A 13,731-nucleotide genomic window follows, 5' to 3' on the forward strand; every position below is an offset into this window, starting at 1 on the left:
TGGTATCTCTCGGCTCCCGGTTCAATGATGGTTCTATAATGAAATAACAAGATTTAATGTTTAAGTACTCTCATAAATTGTTGTGCTGAGTGTAGTACTAACGGCTTGATTTTCAGAAGTTTAGTTCGTCATTTAATTCCATGATTGCCTGCCACCGTCCCAGGTGGTCTGACACTGGAGGCTGGTTCATTTACTATAACGCTTCTGTATACTCTTATGGTTTCTTACCAATAAGCAAAAGGACTTTAAAGGGATAGTTCAGATTGTTTGAAGTGGGGCTGTATGAGGTACTTATCCATAATCGGTTTATTACTTACAGTAGATGGCGATCACTATGCCTCCAGTTGGGAGAAACAAACACAGGAGCAAAGTAATGTACCACTGAAGATAGCAGCAAAAGAGATTCTTTTTAGGTGGCTAAAATCTGTAAGTTATTTAGAATGTGTTCACTGCTTTAACTTTATGTTATTGAGGCTCACGTCAGAGCTACGAGACTCCGTTGTCATTTTATCTTGCAAAACACAGGAGTTGCTGGTCTGCCAAGGCCTCATTTGGATAGTTAGTTTGTGTTGTTGTGTGACTTTTGTAAATCCAAACCGACCCTTTAAAACACCAAAGTCACACAGTAACACAAACTAACCAACCGATCGAGGCAGCGGTAGATCAGAAACTCCCATGTTCTGAGAGGTACTCTTTTTGTCAAAGGAGTCTACTGGCTTTAAAGAAAGCATTGCTAATGTATGTTACACCCTGTGTACTCCTAGGCACGCACCCTAGATCGGCCGTAACAAATTCAGTTCCCTGTGAGAAAGAGCTGTTGTCAAAAGGCAAAGCGGTGAACATATTCTACATACATCCACAGCGGTGCATTGCTTTACTGGGCTGGTTCTCCTATTGGCTCCTCCGTACTGGGGGGTGTGCCATCCGCCATCGACTGTAAGTAATACGATGACCACGGATAAGTACCTCATACAACCCCACTTCAACAAAATATGAACTAGCCCTTTAACATGTCCTGTTAGATTTCCTCTCGCATGTTGATGTGATTAAGCTCACATTATGGACCCAGACAGCTGAGGAATCAGTTGATGAAGGGATACACATGGAGCCCTCAAGCAAAAAACCAGAAGGCGGTCATGTTGGCCAGGGTTGAATGTAATGAACGCACAGATCCTAAAGCAAACATTACATAATGTTGGCAGGGATGGGACACATTATTACAGAAACATTCCAATGATTGGATTTCCCTGCTTATTGTTGCCGTACCTGCATTAGATCTTAAAATCACTTTTGCGCTGGCATAATGCAAAGATATTAGATTAGTGGATTGTGTATCTGCAATTATTTTAATTACTGTGAAAAACCTCAAAGTTCCAGCGTCTCAATTGTAAGGATTTTGTGGTTTTAGTTTGTCTGATGTGATAGTGACTTGATGATTTCGGGGGTTTTGAAGTGTTGATTGGACAAAACTAGCAATCTGAAGACACCAATTTTGGCTTTTAATGGACATTTTTCACAAATTTCTGCCATTTATTTTGACCGAAAAGATTAATCATGGAAATTATCAGCAGATTAATTGATGGTTGTAATTCACCATGCTGTACATTAACACTATCAAGTATCAGCGTAGTCATTGTGTGCATGTCTGGAGGCTCTACCCATAAATAACTGGAGGAACAGAATGACTGTCGTGTCAGATTTGGAGCCGCAATCAGCAGAAGGCCTGTTTTGGATCAGGACTCAGGCCGAGTCACGCTTCAAGTCCTCGATTTTTAAGTCATCAGTCGAACCAACTAAATCTCCAAATCCTCACAGAGTATTGAAATAGTACGCTGTAAAGTTGTGGAGTTCACTCAGGTTTTTCTTTCCAGTGGACCAATAATGAGCAGCTTTTCACTGCCAGAAACAAGACAAGAGTCCACTTTCACATTTTTCAAACAGACAATATGTCCTTTTTTTTTCCTTCCCCTTTCCAAAAATAGATCTTCAGTAATCACTTTTGATTTCTGCAGTAACATGCTTAATGTGCCTTCCGTCAGTCACAACCTGCACATGCCAGCAGCAGACAAACCAAAACAAGAACAGTTCCTCACGCTTACTGCTTCAGTGAAATCTACGTCGCTTTATCCAAAATGGATCATTTAAACTCTATCAATACAGAAATGTATATCTGAGACTTCATAAATACAATTGTTATGGACATGGATCCAAGATATCTACTGAGATGAAAATTTTACAGCAGAAAAATAAACTTTGAATGTTCCCTGGTGGACAAATTATGTAATGGCAAAACGGTCGTACGCTGCATTCATCAAAGTAAAAAAAAAAAAATGAAGCCCATATCTTGTTTGTATGACTTAGTTTTCTTGAAATTATGAGGTACTATTTACTAATTCTAATATATACTATGTCATAATAACAAACCAGCATTTTTTAAATGTACTTATTGAATGCAATGTGCAACCGTACTTTGCAGTTTCTGTACTGCAGACGTGGAAGTTGATACTGAGGGCCGGCAGCTGGAACCCCAAAGGACCGATACAAAGGCTTGTTTTAAGTAACGATACTAAAAAAAAAAATATATCCTTAATTTCGACCCCATTCTGGTCACTTGAACACTTCTCTTAGTGCCGCGATATTTGCACCTCTGCTGCTGTTGTGTGCATGCGCGCAGCGATTACTTTTTTAGACATAATTCACATCAGTTTTTATTTAAAACTGGTCTTTCGTTTAAACATGCATGTTATTAAGTCACTAATAGAGAATATTAAAAACATATACCTAATAAATCATGACATTGTTCTTACGTGTTAGTACATTACCTGCTTTTAACAATAATAAGTATCGCTATAGGTCATCGGCTCAAACCCAGATATTGTGGGATCTTCCAGCTTTTAGTTGATACTGGCATATTTGACAGGCTCCACATTTAAATTGTTATACCTTTATCTTCTCAAAATAGGTTTGAAATATCTCAGCACGGCTTTAGAATCCAGTAAGAGCTTTCCTCAGGCCCTTGAAAACAGAAGTATGCTTAGTGTGATCAAAGTATTGAGGAAACATGCGGTCCATGTAAAACAATGAGGAAAAGCAGTACAAATTAGAAATTGACCCCCTCCCCGCTGATGGGGTGAAGTTTGGTGAAATCTCGCCGATTCCACGGAAATTGTGCAGCTTTAATTTGCCCCAAACCAAACCCATCTTACAGCTTTGCGTTCCCTCGATCTTGGCGTTTGACCATGAAAGTGCCGCTGCGTGAGGATACACTGACGTTGAATGGCTACCAGAGGCCTCGCTGTCTCACACACACAATTCCCCTCAGAGTCACTGGTCTACTCAGCTGGTGTGTTGGGTCAGATCCACTGATGAATGATGTGCGGCGTCATCGTGGTAACTAACATTTTCAACAAGAACTAAAAAGTTGTCTTCATTGTTTGATTGTTGCCTTTTGTAAATATGATTTTATTTATTGTCTTTTTAATATCCTCAGCATTTGTTGTGTTGCCATGTTTTCATGCCTAAGCCATTAAGATTTTTAATTAAACAGTATTTTCTTTAACATCTGATGTGTGTGGTTTGTCCGCAGTCACTACATACCATTGTGTGTCTCAGTGGAACTCACTGCACAAATTCCTTAAAAAAAAAATAATTGAGAGGTAAACTGCTGTTATTTGTCTCATAATAAATGTATATATAACTGTTTGTCTGTCAAAGTCTCAAATGATCTATATTTAAATATTATTACAGAAATGTCTTGGACACTTAAAGTAGTTTTCTCAGTTTCTAGCTTGTAAAGGTTTATTAATTAATTAGCTTAATTTTTAAGAGTAAAATAAGTAGATGGATTATAATACGTTTGGGAGCCGCTAGCTTTTCCATGCAACGCCAACATTCAGGTCAAAATTCTGATTTGTCCAATACTTTGGTTTAAACTAGCGTCAGCTGCACTTTGCTAGTGCCAAAAAGCAAAATGTTAGCGTGCTAAGACTGAATTAAAAGTGGTGAACATGGAAAACAGGATTCCCGCGTAACTCCAGCTAATCACTTAAGCTGACAGCGGTCATTTAACTCAACAAGTTCCCTCGTTGAGTTACTTGTCAGGCTATGAAACATAGAAGCTGTCCAAACAGTCGAGGTAAAGCAGGTTGGCCACTAATTGCAGGGTTGGCGGTTCGATCCCCATGCGAAGTGTGTGAGCGAAAATATAAAGTGCTTAAAAAGTGGATAAAGTAAAAAGAAACGCAGCGAGAAGCGTTTTATCACTTTGGCCGTATTATTATTGTTTGAAAGTTCTACGCTTGACACTAAATGAAGAGAGACGAGCCGATTGGTTTTGCAGATCTGAGGTGCTTGAATTCGTTGCAGATGTGAGCGGTTTTCTGGCCTCCCTCCAGACTGCAGCTGGAAATCTGAGCTACTGTTGGAGTCATTTCCAGCTCGTGCTGACAGTGTCAGTGGTTTGGAGGCGGCGCTCCTTCCCGCCTCCTCACTCTAGGGACTGTGCAGCGCCAACACGGAGCGCACTGAACTCACCATTGTTGTGGTTCCCAAAAAAGGAAAAGTACTCTTTTATTCCTCTGGAAAAGCAATGATACAAAACACAGTTTCTCTTTAAATGAAACCTTTTTATTTGGCATTATTTTCTTTCAAAAAATATAAAAACAAACGCAAGCATCAAAGAATCACATGTACGGTACTTAATTTACACACATTTAGGGAAAAAGAAGTACATAATCGCAATGTTCAGTTTCAAATGTGTTTTCCCTCTGAAAAATAACCCAAAAATGTATTTAAAGTTGAGTTAAACTGGAAAGACGAGGTGCAGATTGACGGATCACAAATGTTTGGCTGCACGGCTTTGTGCAGCTTCTCTAAACCATGATGACTGCGTCGCACTGTACATGAGGAACACACTTCTTGCCTGAGGACTTCCTGAACCCAGAAATTTCTACAACTTAAACACCTCAACTCCGTGGAGAAAAAAGAAAACAGAAAACATCATTACTATGTTAACGTTGCAAGTCGTCTGGGCAAAATGTAGCACAATGCAACAAAATGTTTCTTTTCACAAAAACCTACACAGTGAGCAATCAGTACATCATATTTACAACACGGGACACTGAAGACGCATAGCAGTGTTGTTGCATGTTTCAGCGGATTTACTATAAACCTGGCAGACGGATCCTTTTACTGCATACTACCTCCAGTTTGTGTCTCTCATCTGTTATCATGACATTCAGATAACAATTTGGCTGAATAATAAATCTTTAAAAACACTTACTGCTGCTCAAAAAGTATTTCAAGAATTTTCAAAGACTCTTTCCCCCTTCTGGCTAAAACAGACCGTCTGGACATAATAGACAGTGTTTTTAACCATTTTTTCCAAGATGCAACCCTTTTCCCCCAATTCTTTTCTTCGAAAATTACATATAGTGATGCTTAATTTGTACTTTGTAAGAAAAAAGAGAAAAAAAGAGTCGTTTTTGTGTGGACCCCAGGAGGAGTAGTTACTACAGTACGGGACTTGTTGCAAATTACAGAAGATGAAAAAAAAAGTCATTAAATATTTTGGTGATCTTGATGTTTCAAAGAGTCCCTAAGAAATCTGGAAACACCTTCTAAATAACAATAAGCGATAATAAAAGACTTCTCTTTACAAACAAAAACCTTGAATGTCGTGATAAAACATGACAAACTGGGGAGAGATATATTTCTACCTTCCACAGCTTTACATTCAGTTCACGTATTTAAAAAAAACCCTTGAAACTTGCTGAATGAGTTCAGTACCCGTCACAGGGAGGAACAGCCACGTCTACTTTTACTGTTGTTAAAGATTCATGATAGTTTCATGAATTATGCAGAGCAAATTTAACCATTGATGGAATAAAACTAAATGTTCCTTGTGAAGTTATATCAAAGCAAAGCAAGTTCCAAGTGTAAATAAAAGCAAAACTGAAAGGTGCGGCTACCTGGAAGGTTAAAGATCGAAAAACGTGCAGCCTGTCCTGTATGTGTCATCCGTAGTAAACATATGAAACACGCACAAACACTGTCACACTTTTTCAGGCCCAACAAGCTCAGTGGAAACACAAAGAAAACACACAGAGCAAACCAAAAAACACAACAAACTCAGTGTATGATGCATTCTCAAAAACAGGCACAGCAGATCTCTAACCTTTGACCTTTTCACCATCAGTTACAGCCCCAGTCCACCACTAGCAGGTCTGTACACTACCATGTATTTACAAACAGTACAAGTGCTTGACAGCAACAAGGCTGCCAGTGTGTCTGGTGGACTGTTTTTATAGATATGATGATGAGTATCCTGCGTTTCAAGTGACCCTGGCAGAAACGCCTCAGTATTCATCATGTGTTGGTACATTTCAACCTTTATTTCTAGAAATATTGATGCCAATCAAAAAACAACGTGAAGCAAACACACTGGCGAACCTTCCCTCAGTGAAACTTTGAACCATCAGCAAAGAGCTGCCTCAGCGGAGCAGCTGGCGTTTGGTCTCTGACATCATGTACCGTCCTAAAACTCACCTGGACTCCATGAACACGGATCAACAGGCACCAAGACCCAGACGCTGACATGAAATGAAAATCTGAGTGCCAAAATATCTTAAATAACAAAATATATATAATATATACACTTTCATAAAAAAAAGGTTGATGATGCACATGAGACACCATCGAACAAACACGCTGAACAACAGCAAAGACTTGAACACAGTTTGAGGAAATAGTACAAAACAAATGAATGCCAGCAAGCATTCATTCAAAAGGAAATACACATCTGTATGTGTGTATGTGTGTGTGTGTGTGTGTGTGTGTGTGTGTGTGTGTGTGTGTGTGTGTGTGTGTGTGTGTGTGTGTGTGTGTGTGTGTGTGTGTGTAAATCTACTGAATACTGTTGAGAACAAAAGCATGATGGGGGGGGGATATGTCCGGACTGTGAGGTGGCGTTACCCTGCAGGTCCCAGATCAGTGGGTGCGTCTCACACACACACACACACACACACACACACACACACACACACACACACACACACACACACACACACACACACACACACACACACACACACACACACACACACACACACACACACTGCTGGCTTCATGTGTGCTGCCTTCTGCTGCACAACATCACTGCTGAACCGTCGGGTACTTTACTGGAGGGACAGAGGAGAACATCAGTGTTACACACACACATACTACTCATGAGTTGTGCTCGGCAGGTACAGGGAAAGGCCTGTTTATTAAAAAGGTAACATAATCTCTAAAGCTTGTGTTATGTTGCGTAACACGTATCTGTCGAGATGCACGTAGGTGTATTTTGCTTCATTTTGACAGAGCAAGGCAGCTGTTAGCTGACTGTAGCTTCATATTTAGCAAACAGACACGGTATTTGGGGGAAAAAAGTGTGTTAAATTGTCCTGATTCCTGATTGCATAAGCTTAAACAACTTTCCAGACTTTAATCTAGATATTGAAACCAGGAACGACGCATCCGGGGATCTCAGGGACATAAGAGGCAAAGCCTCTCAGGGCTTTGTCAGCAATTAATAATATCTTAAAATAAATTCTAACAGCAACAGGTAGCCAGTGTAAAGAAGCCAGGATTGGTAAAATGTTGTTATGTTTCCTATTAAGAGTCACAATACTGTTAGCAGAGTTTTGGGGGCGGACAGGGATTTTTTTTTCTGATGCCAAAAAGCAAGGATTTAGATTAATTTATTCGACAAGTCATGGAGGCGTGGAGAACGCTTTCCAGGTGTAACCAACACATTATGCCATCAGAAAAAAGATAAAATCACATAGAATGTCATGCTCTCTGTTTTTACAGAAGCAACATGACAGACTACATGTATTGTTATGATGCACAACATCCAAACAATGGCTACTTTCATGCTTCTGCGAAAGGTAGTTTCAACATAAACATTCACATATTAAAGCTGCTAACTAGCTACAAATAACAGCCATATTAGTCACATTTAGGAGCCCAGCAAAACGTATTACAGCACTAGAGATCATTTTTTAAAAAATCCCTAAAAACACAACAAACAATTGTATCTGTATCACATCCAGACATCCTCGGTATCATCAGAATTTGTTTACTTCATGCCAGTAGCTGGTGCCGGGTAATTTCTATCTGTTAAATAAATGATGCCAAAGCCAGTGCTACTACGACACACGCGCCTCACATATCCAAATATAAAACCAGCTTCTGTGAAGTTACTGAGAACAGGATGTCCAACTCTGTATTTCCTGACTCGCATCCGTGATGACGCTGTTTTTCACTCCCCATGAGCTTTTCTCTACCACCTCACCTCAAGACAACTTTTACATTTGAGCTCCACAACGAATAAGGTCAAGCAGAATAAACTTTAGGCTTTTTTTTTTTTACATTTTGTCACAATGTCATCACATTCATCCACGCACAATAGTTACCTGGTCATTAGGGCCCTTTTTGTCTCCGTTTACAGCCTTTAGGAGGACAGCTTCTTCATTCTTTGTGTTGGTCTTCATCTCCACAACAATGTCATCTTTGGTGGTCTTCTCTTTGGTGCTGCTGACAGATAGGACGGTTGGCTCATGTGGAATTTGACAAAAACAGGGAACTATTTCCAGCTGCGGATTTATACACATTTGGTGTTCAATGTACAGCAGCAGGACGGTGTCAAAAATAAACTACATCAAGTATTGTATCGCAGTAAAGAAGGAACAAGCTCATTGATGTGTTTTTAATAGTTTTTGGACAACAACGGAGCTCTATGTCAGAGAGACAGAAGATGTTTTAGGCGTTGCATACACAGATAATACTTGAAGACATCATCATCCGATTTAGAGAAGACGGTACTCACATCTCCTGTTTCCCTGAGCGTCCACAGGGGATCTTCCCCTTCTTATGCAGAAAGTAGAGAACGCTGCCGAGGATGGCGAGAAGCAGCAGACACAGAATAATCACCACTATGATCACCCCACTGCCCTCAGCTACACACACACACACACACACACACACACACACACACACACGCACACACAACAGAGAGAGAGAGAGAGAGAGAGACCACTCACATGTTAGTGTCTGTCCATCGAGGAAAGCAATACTATGTATCTGCTGGACTTCATTGCACACCAATATAGTTTCTGTTTACATCAGTGTCCACACAAAACAATTAGCTTTTGCCTGAGCATACAGCTTCTGAACAAAACTCTCAGTTGCACTTAAAGGGGCACTTTGCCAATTTTACACATGCATGTAAGTTCTCTAGCCTTTTGGAGAATGTTTTAGCCTGTGAAAACATCTATGGAGGAGCTTTGTCAAGCCTTGGAAAATGCCCAAAGTCAAAAGGAAACATAACTATGACAAGTAGGCTTGTGTTATAAACTGGGGTGAAACTGGTGTGAAGATAGAAAGACAAAATATGCTGTAGGTTGCATTGTGGGAAAAGTACAATACTGTGTTGTTGGAGCTTACTAGAGACTTATAGTCAGAATGTCTCAGCCTCTGTTTTTTTTTTTAATCTGTCTCTTGTGAGTCCCCGACTTTATGGAAGAGCAGGGCTAAACGACTGGAGTATCATTTTAAAATTGAGAATAATGAAACAACTGTTCTATACCAACACATTGCGTTATTTAAACTATTTTATTTCTCAAGTGGCATATTTAACAAAGTCTGTTTCCTTTTAAGAAACAATTAGCTGTGTGTGAAATTACTTTTTCTGTGTTATTAAAGTGGCAGGACTGCAGAAAAATTACATTTATTATGCGCAACATCTGTGACCCATTCTTTAATAAGCTTTATTTAGATTATTTTATCCATCCAGAATGATTTGCTGCCTCTTTTTATTTTAAAAATACAAAGAGGGTACACACTTTAGATTTTGCAGGTTGGGAAATGGAAGGAGTCTCTGTACGGATTCTGGACGGCACTAATATATAGATAACATCCAGGTTTATCTTATTAAATGCATCATATCTAATTGCCACAGTCGTATCTGTGCAGTGGTGAATTCTGTTAGATTTAATTCCAGTTCATTTTGTCAACAGTTTAGCAGTGTACCATTTCCTGACAATCAAATCATCAAACACATTAAATCAATTCCAGTCATGTGATATATTTTCTGAATTGTATTCACTTTTGATGCATTTCATTATCCAGATCGGCCTTTTGAATATGCTGTATCCACAAAATAGAGTAAGACGGCGTCATACTTTTTAGTGTTTTTTTTCTTCTTTTTCTCAGTGTCATAAAACAGTGATGTAATTAATTCTTTAATGAGATATTCCACTCCTTGTTTAGTGGGTGTGTAGAAAGCTTCTATATCTGCGCAGGAATCGGGCCCCAATTAAACTCAAACAATTAGAGGAGCGAGCGACCAAATATAAATATCCTGGGAGCAACACAGCACCCTACTCTCTATATATTTTGACACTGTTGTTTTTAATGGTTGTGGGTGAGGGAGGTGGCTCTCTGAAATGTTGTTTATTCCCCATTGTATTCCCCACAGGCAAGTGAAAGTTTTAATGGCATGAAGCGACTGCTGAGATAAACTCAGAAAATTGCCTCTTAATAATACCACTGTACATATTTACTTAAGTTTCACCTGGTGTGTAAAAAAACAACCATAGAACACAAGACTGTCTGGAAAAAAGTAGGTAAAAGAGAGACACGTAACTTATTTATGTTTGTTTAACAAATTTAGGGATTTACAAATAATGTTTTTTGCCACTGCTGAACGCTTGGTCCACATATCATTAGGGGTGTTGGCGTGCTTGAATTTGCTGGTGTTATGATTTTTCTCTCTGTATCAAACAGAATGTTTAATATGCCCACAGGCCATCCCAAAGATCTGCCAGCAAACTAGAAAGTCCTGGTATAGAGTCCCTGTATGAAAATCATAAATAATGCATGGAGTCATCCAACCCATTTATTGTTACGGACAGAACTTAAGTCTCAAGAAGAAACTGAGCAAAAGCAAAACAAGAAGAGACCACAGAGCAACAATCTTACCAGGAGAGAAGGGAGCAGCTGAAGTGACTCTGGGAACTGTGAACAAGCAGAACAACACTTAGAGTGGGCCCACCAACACACACACACACACACACACACACACACACACACACACACACACACACACACACACACACACACACACACAAAAACAAAATACTGCCTGCTAAAACATCGGTTCACAAGATAGTTAAAGGAATACAAAATATTTGATTTTAGATAAGATTTGATTGACCGCCTTGTGGTTATTTGCCTCTATTAACCAGTCAAGCTGCAGTTTTTTTAATCATATTATCCTATTAGACATTTGTGTGGAATTGTCATAATAAGCCAGTCAATTATTGAGTTATGGCCAAGTATGGTTTGTGATGTCACAGTGACCTTTGACCACCAAATTCTAACTCAGTTCATCCTTGAGTCTTTGTGAAGATATTCCCTCAACTTGTTCCTGAGACTAGGGATGCACAAGCTTGATACCTTAATGTATGTAGTGAACTGTGGTTACTGTATGAACATTAAGCAAAACACTTTAAATACGGCTTGTGAGCAAATTGGAATAAATATACACAATTTAGCTTTTCATTCTATGCTTGTACACGGTCTGACATTATAAAATAGGCAACCCCCGTGCTCATGATGGTCATAAAGCTTCAAAAGCAAAATTAGTTTTAAACTCCATACTTCATGTTATCACTTTAAAACTTACTGCAGCCCCCTGAAGAAACCAGAAGACACATAATGTGCCAACAGGGCTGTCATGTTGGAATACAGATTGGGATTAAATGTGCTAAAAAAATGAAGAATGGTCCTTTAACATGGTCCTCCAAACTAGCACTGTTTAAATGCAAATGTTAGTGCATATTTCAGAAGATTAAAAAGGTCATGGTTTGTGACTGTTTCAAAGGCTGAATGTGGTTCCGTCTCTGCCCCTTACATCCATTGCACTCATACAGACTTTCCATTGCAAGCGAGAGAGAGAGGTTCTTACTGGCTCTGATGCTGAAAGCCTTGACTTCCGTCCCCATGTCATTGGAAGCGTTGCATGAAGCGCTGATGTCCGAGGTGACTTTGACTGACACCACGCTGTGAGTCATGTGCTCGTTTGCCTTGCTCACCACCTCGTTCCAGTTCTGTGGAGACACACACAAACAAACGCACTTTGTTGATGCACATTATATCTCTACATCAGTGAGCATAAAGTGTTTGCAAAATTAAGCACGATCCCTAAATACTGCTCACTCTCACAACAAGCAAATATATAAAGACTATAATCTCAGATGTGGTATGTGAAGGTAAACAAGCTTTCCATCACTGCGGTGGCACCTCACTCGTCAACTTGCAAAACCTTGCTGTCGTTAATCTGCCTCTATCTTTTGTTGCTAGTTGTTTTTATAAAATAATCAGTTTTTTCTAGTGATTTTCAGTATAACCGTTCTACATTTGTTTGTGACTGATTGCATTGTAGCTTCATTTTCACGATTGTTGACTGACTTCTATCCTTCGTCTTTGTATATTAATTCCCTAACTTGTTTTGTATATTTTCCTTGTGCTAAATAAAAAAGATATTGAAAACCTTTTTTGGGTTTAATCTATTTTCATGATTTGTTTTTAATGTTTAGCACTTTCAAACTTTGTTTTGAAAGGAACCTTACACATTATGATCACATTAGTGTTTGAATTGAATGATCAATTAGTGCTGCAAGTCAGACTAAGTACCTGGCTGCCGATGATGTTCCAGGAGATAATGGGCACCGGATGGCCTTGAGCTTCACAGCTCAGGTTCACCATCCTGCCTGTTGCCTCCTCCATCTGCACCTCCTGCTCCACTCCCACCAACTGAGGACCACCTACACACACACACACACACACACACACACACACACACACACACACACACACACACACACACACTTTATAAGTATAGTCCATCATATTTAATTACAAGCCTGTTTTGCTTGCTCTTAATACAATTGCAACATTTCCTCCATGTTTACCTGTTCTCTCGATATATTCAGGATAAAATACATTTCCACAGCACTAATCTATCAGTACAGTACAATATTGGGAGTCATATTCACCACTCTGCTACTGCTCTTTTTTGGCAGAACTACTGTTTTTTTATTCACTAATACATTCCAGTCGCTTTTCATTCAATGTTAAGCTACTGTTAAATTGAACTTGACACTGCCTCCACAGATGCTTCATATAATAAAAAAAAACTCCAGTGGCTTTATAGGGAAACAATCATCCTCTTTCCTGGTACGGGTTTGAATAAAAAAAAGCTCATAATGCAATTCTTTATTTCAAGCTATAAAGCTCGACAAATCCAAGATTCACCTGACTGACCCTTTTAGTAACAGAGGCATGTGTTTCAAGTCTGAGCTCACTACAGAGGTCATCAGGGCTCTCAAGTTTTTAAGACAGGTAAGAGTGACATCTCTCTCTCTCTCTCTCTCTCTCTCTCTCTCTCTCTCTCTGTCCCCCCCGGATGTTTTTCTGATTGGCTATTCGTGTAGCCCATTTCTTTTTATTGATTGGCAAGGGATTCGGGGGAGACGTGCTTGATTCCTCCATGGTGAGGGCAGCGCGACCAGGTCATGTTTGCGCGCTGCGGCACATTAAATAGCCTAGAGTTTTTTTTCAGCGTGAGAAATACGATGTGTGGCGGGAGGGCGTGACTTAAGACTGAAATGCGTGACAGTCACGCTC

General features: G+C 39.6%; 1 protein-coding gene across 1 annotated transcript in view; it reads right to left on the reverse strand.

Moving 5' to 3' along the window:
- Window positions 1–874: 874 nt before the first annotated feature.
- The window catches only part of mcama (melanoma cell adhesion molecule a), a gene marked incomplete at both ends in the record, with an annotated part of 56,841 nt that continues 43,984 nt past the window's right edge, over window positions 875–13,731 (reverse strand). The window contains 6 exons of the mRNA XM_079237816.1: window positions 875–934; window positions 8,457–8,574; window positions 8,870–8,999; window positions 11,023–11,058; window positions 12,011–12,152; window positions 12,739–12,869. Coding sequence (XP_079093942.1) covers window positions 875–934; window positions 8,457–8,574; window positions 8,870–8,999; window positions 11,023–11,058; window positions 12,011–12,152; window positions 12,739–12,869 — 617 coding nt within the window. The remainder of the gene's footprint in view (window positions 935–8,456; window positions 8,575–8,869; window positions 9,000–11,022; window positions 11,059–12,010; window positions 12,153–12,738; window positions 12,870–13,731) is intronic.

This window comes from Taurulus bubalis (assembly GCF_910589615.1).
Source record: "Taurulus bubalis genome assembly, chromosome: 2".
Classification (NCBI taxonomy): Eukaryota; Metazoa; Chordata; class Actinopteri; order Perciformes; family Cottidae; genus Taurulus; species Taurulus bubalis.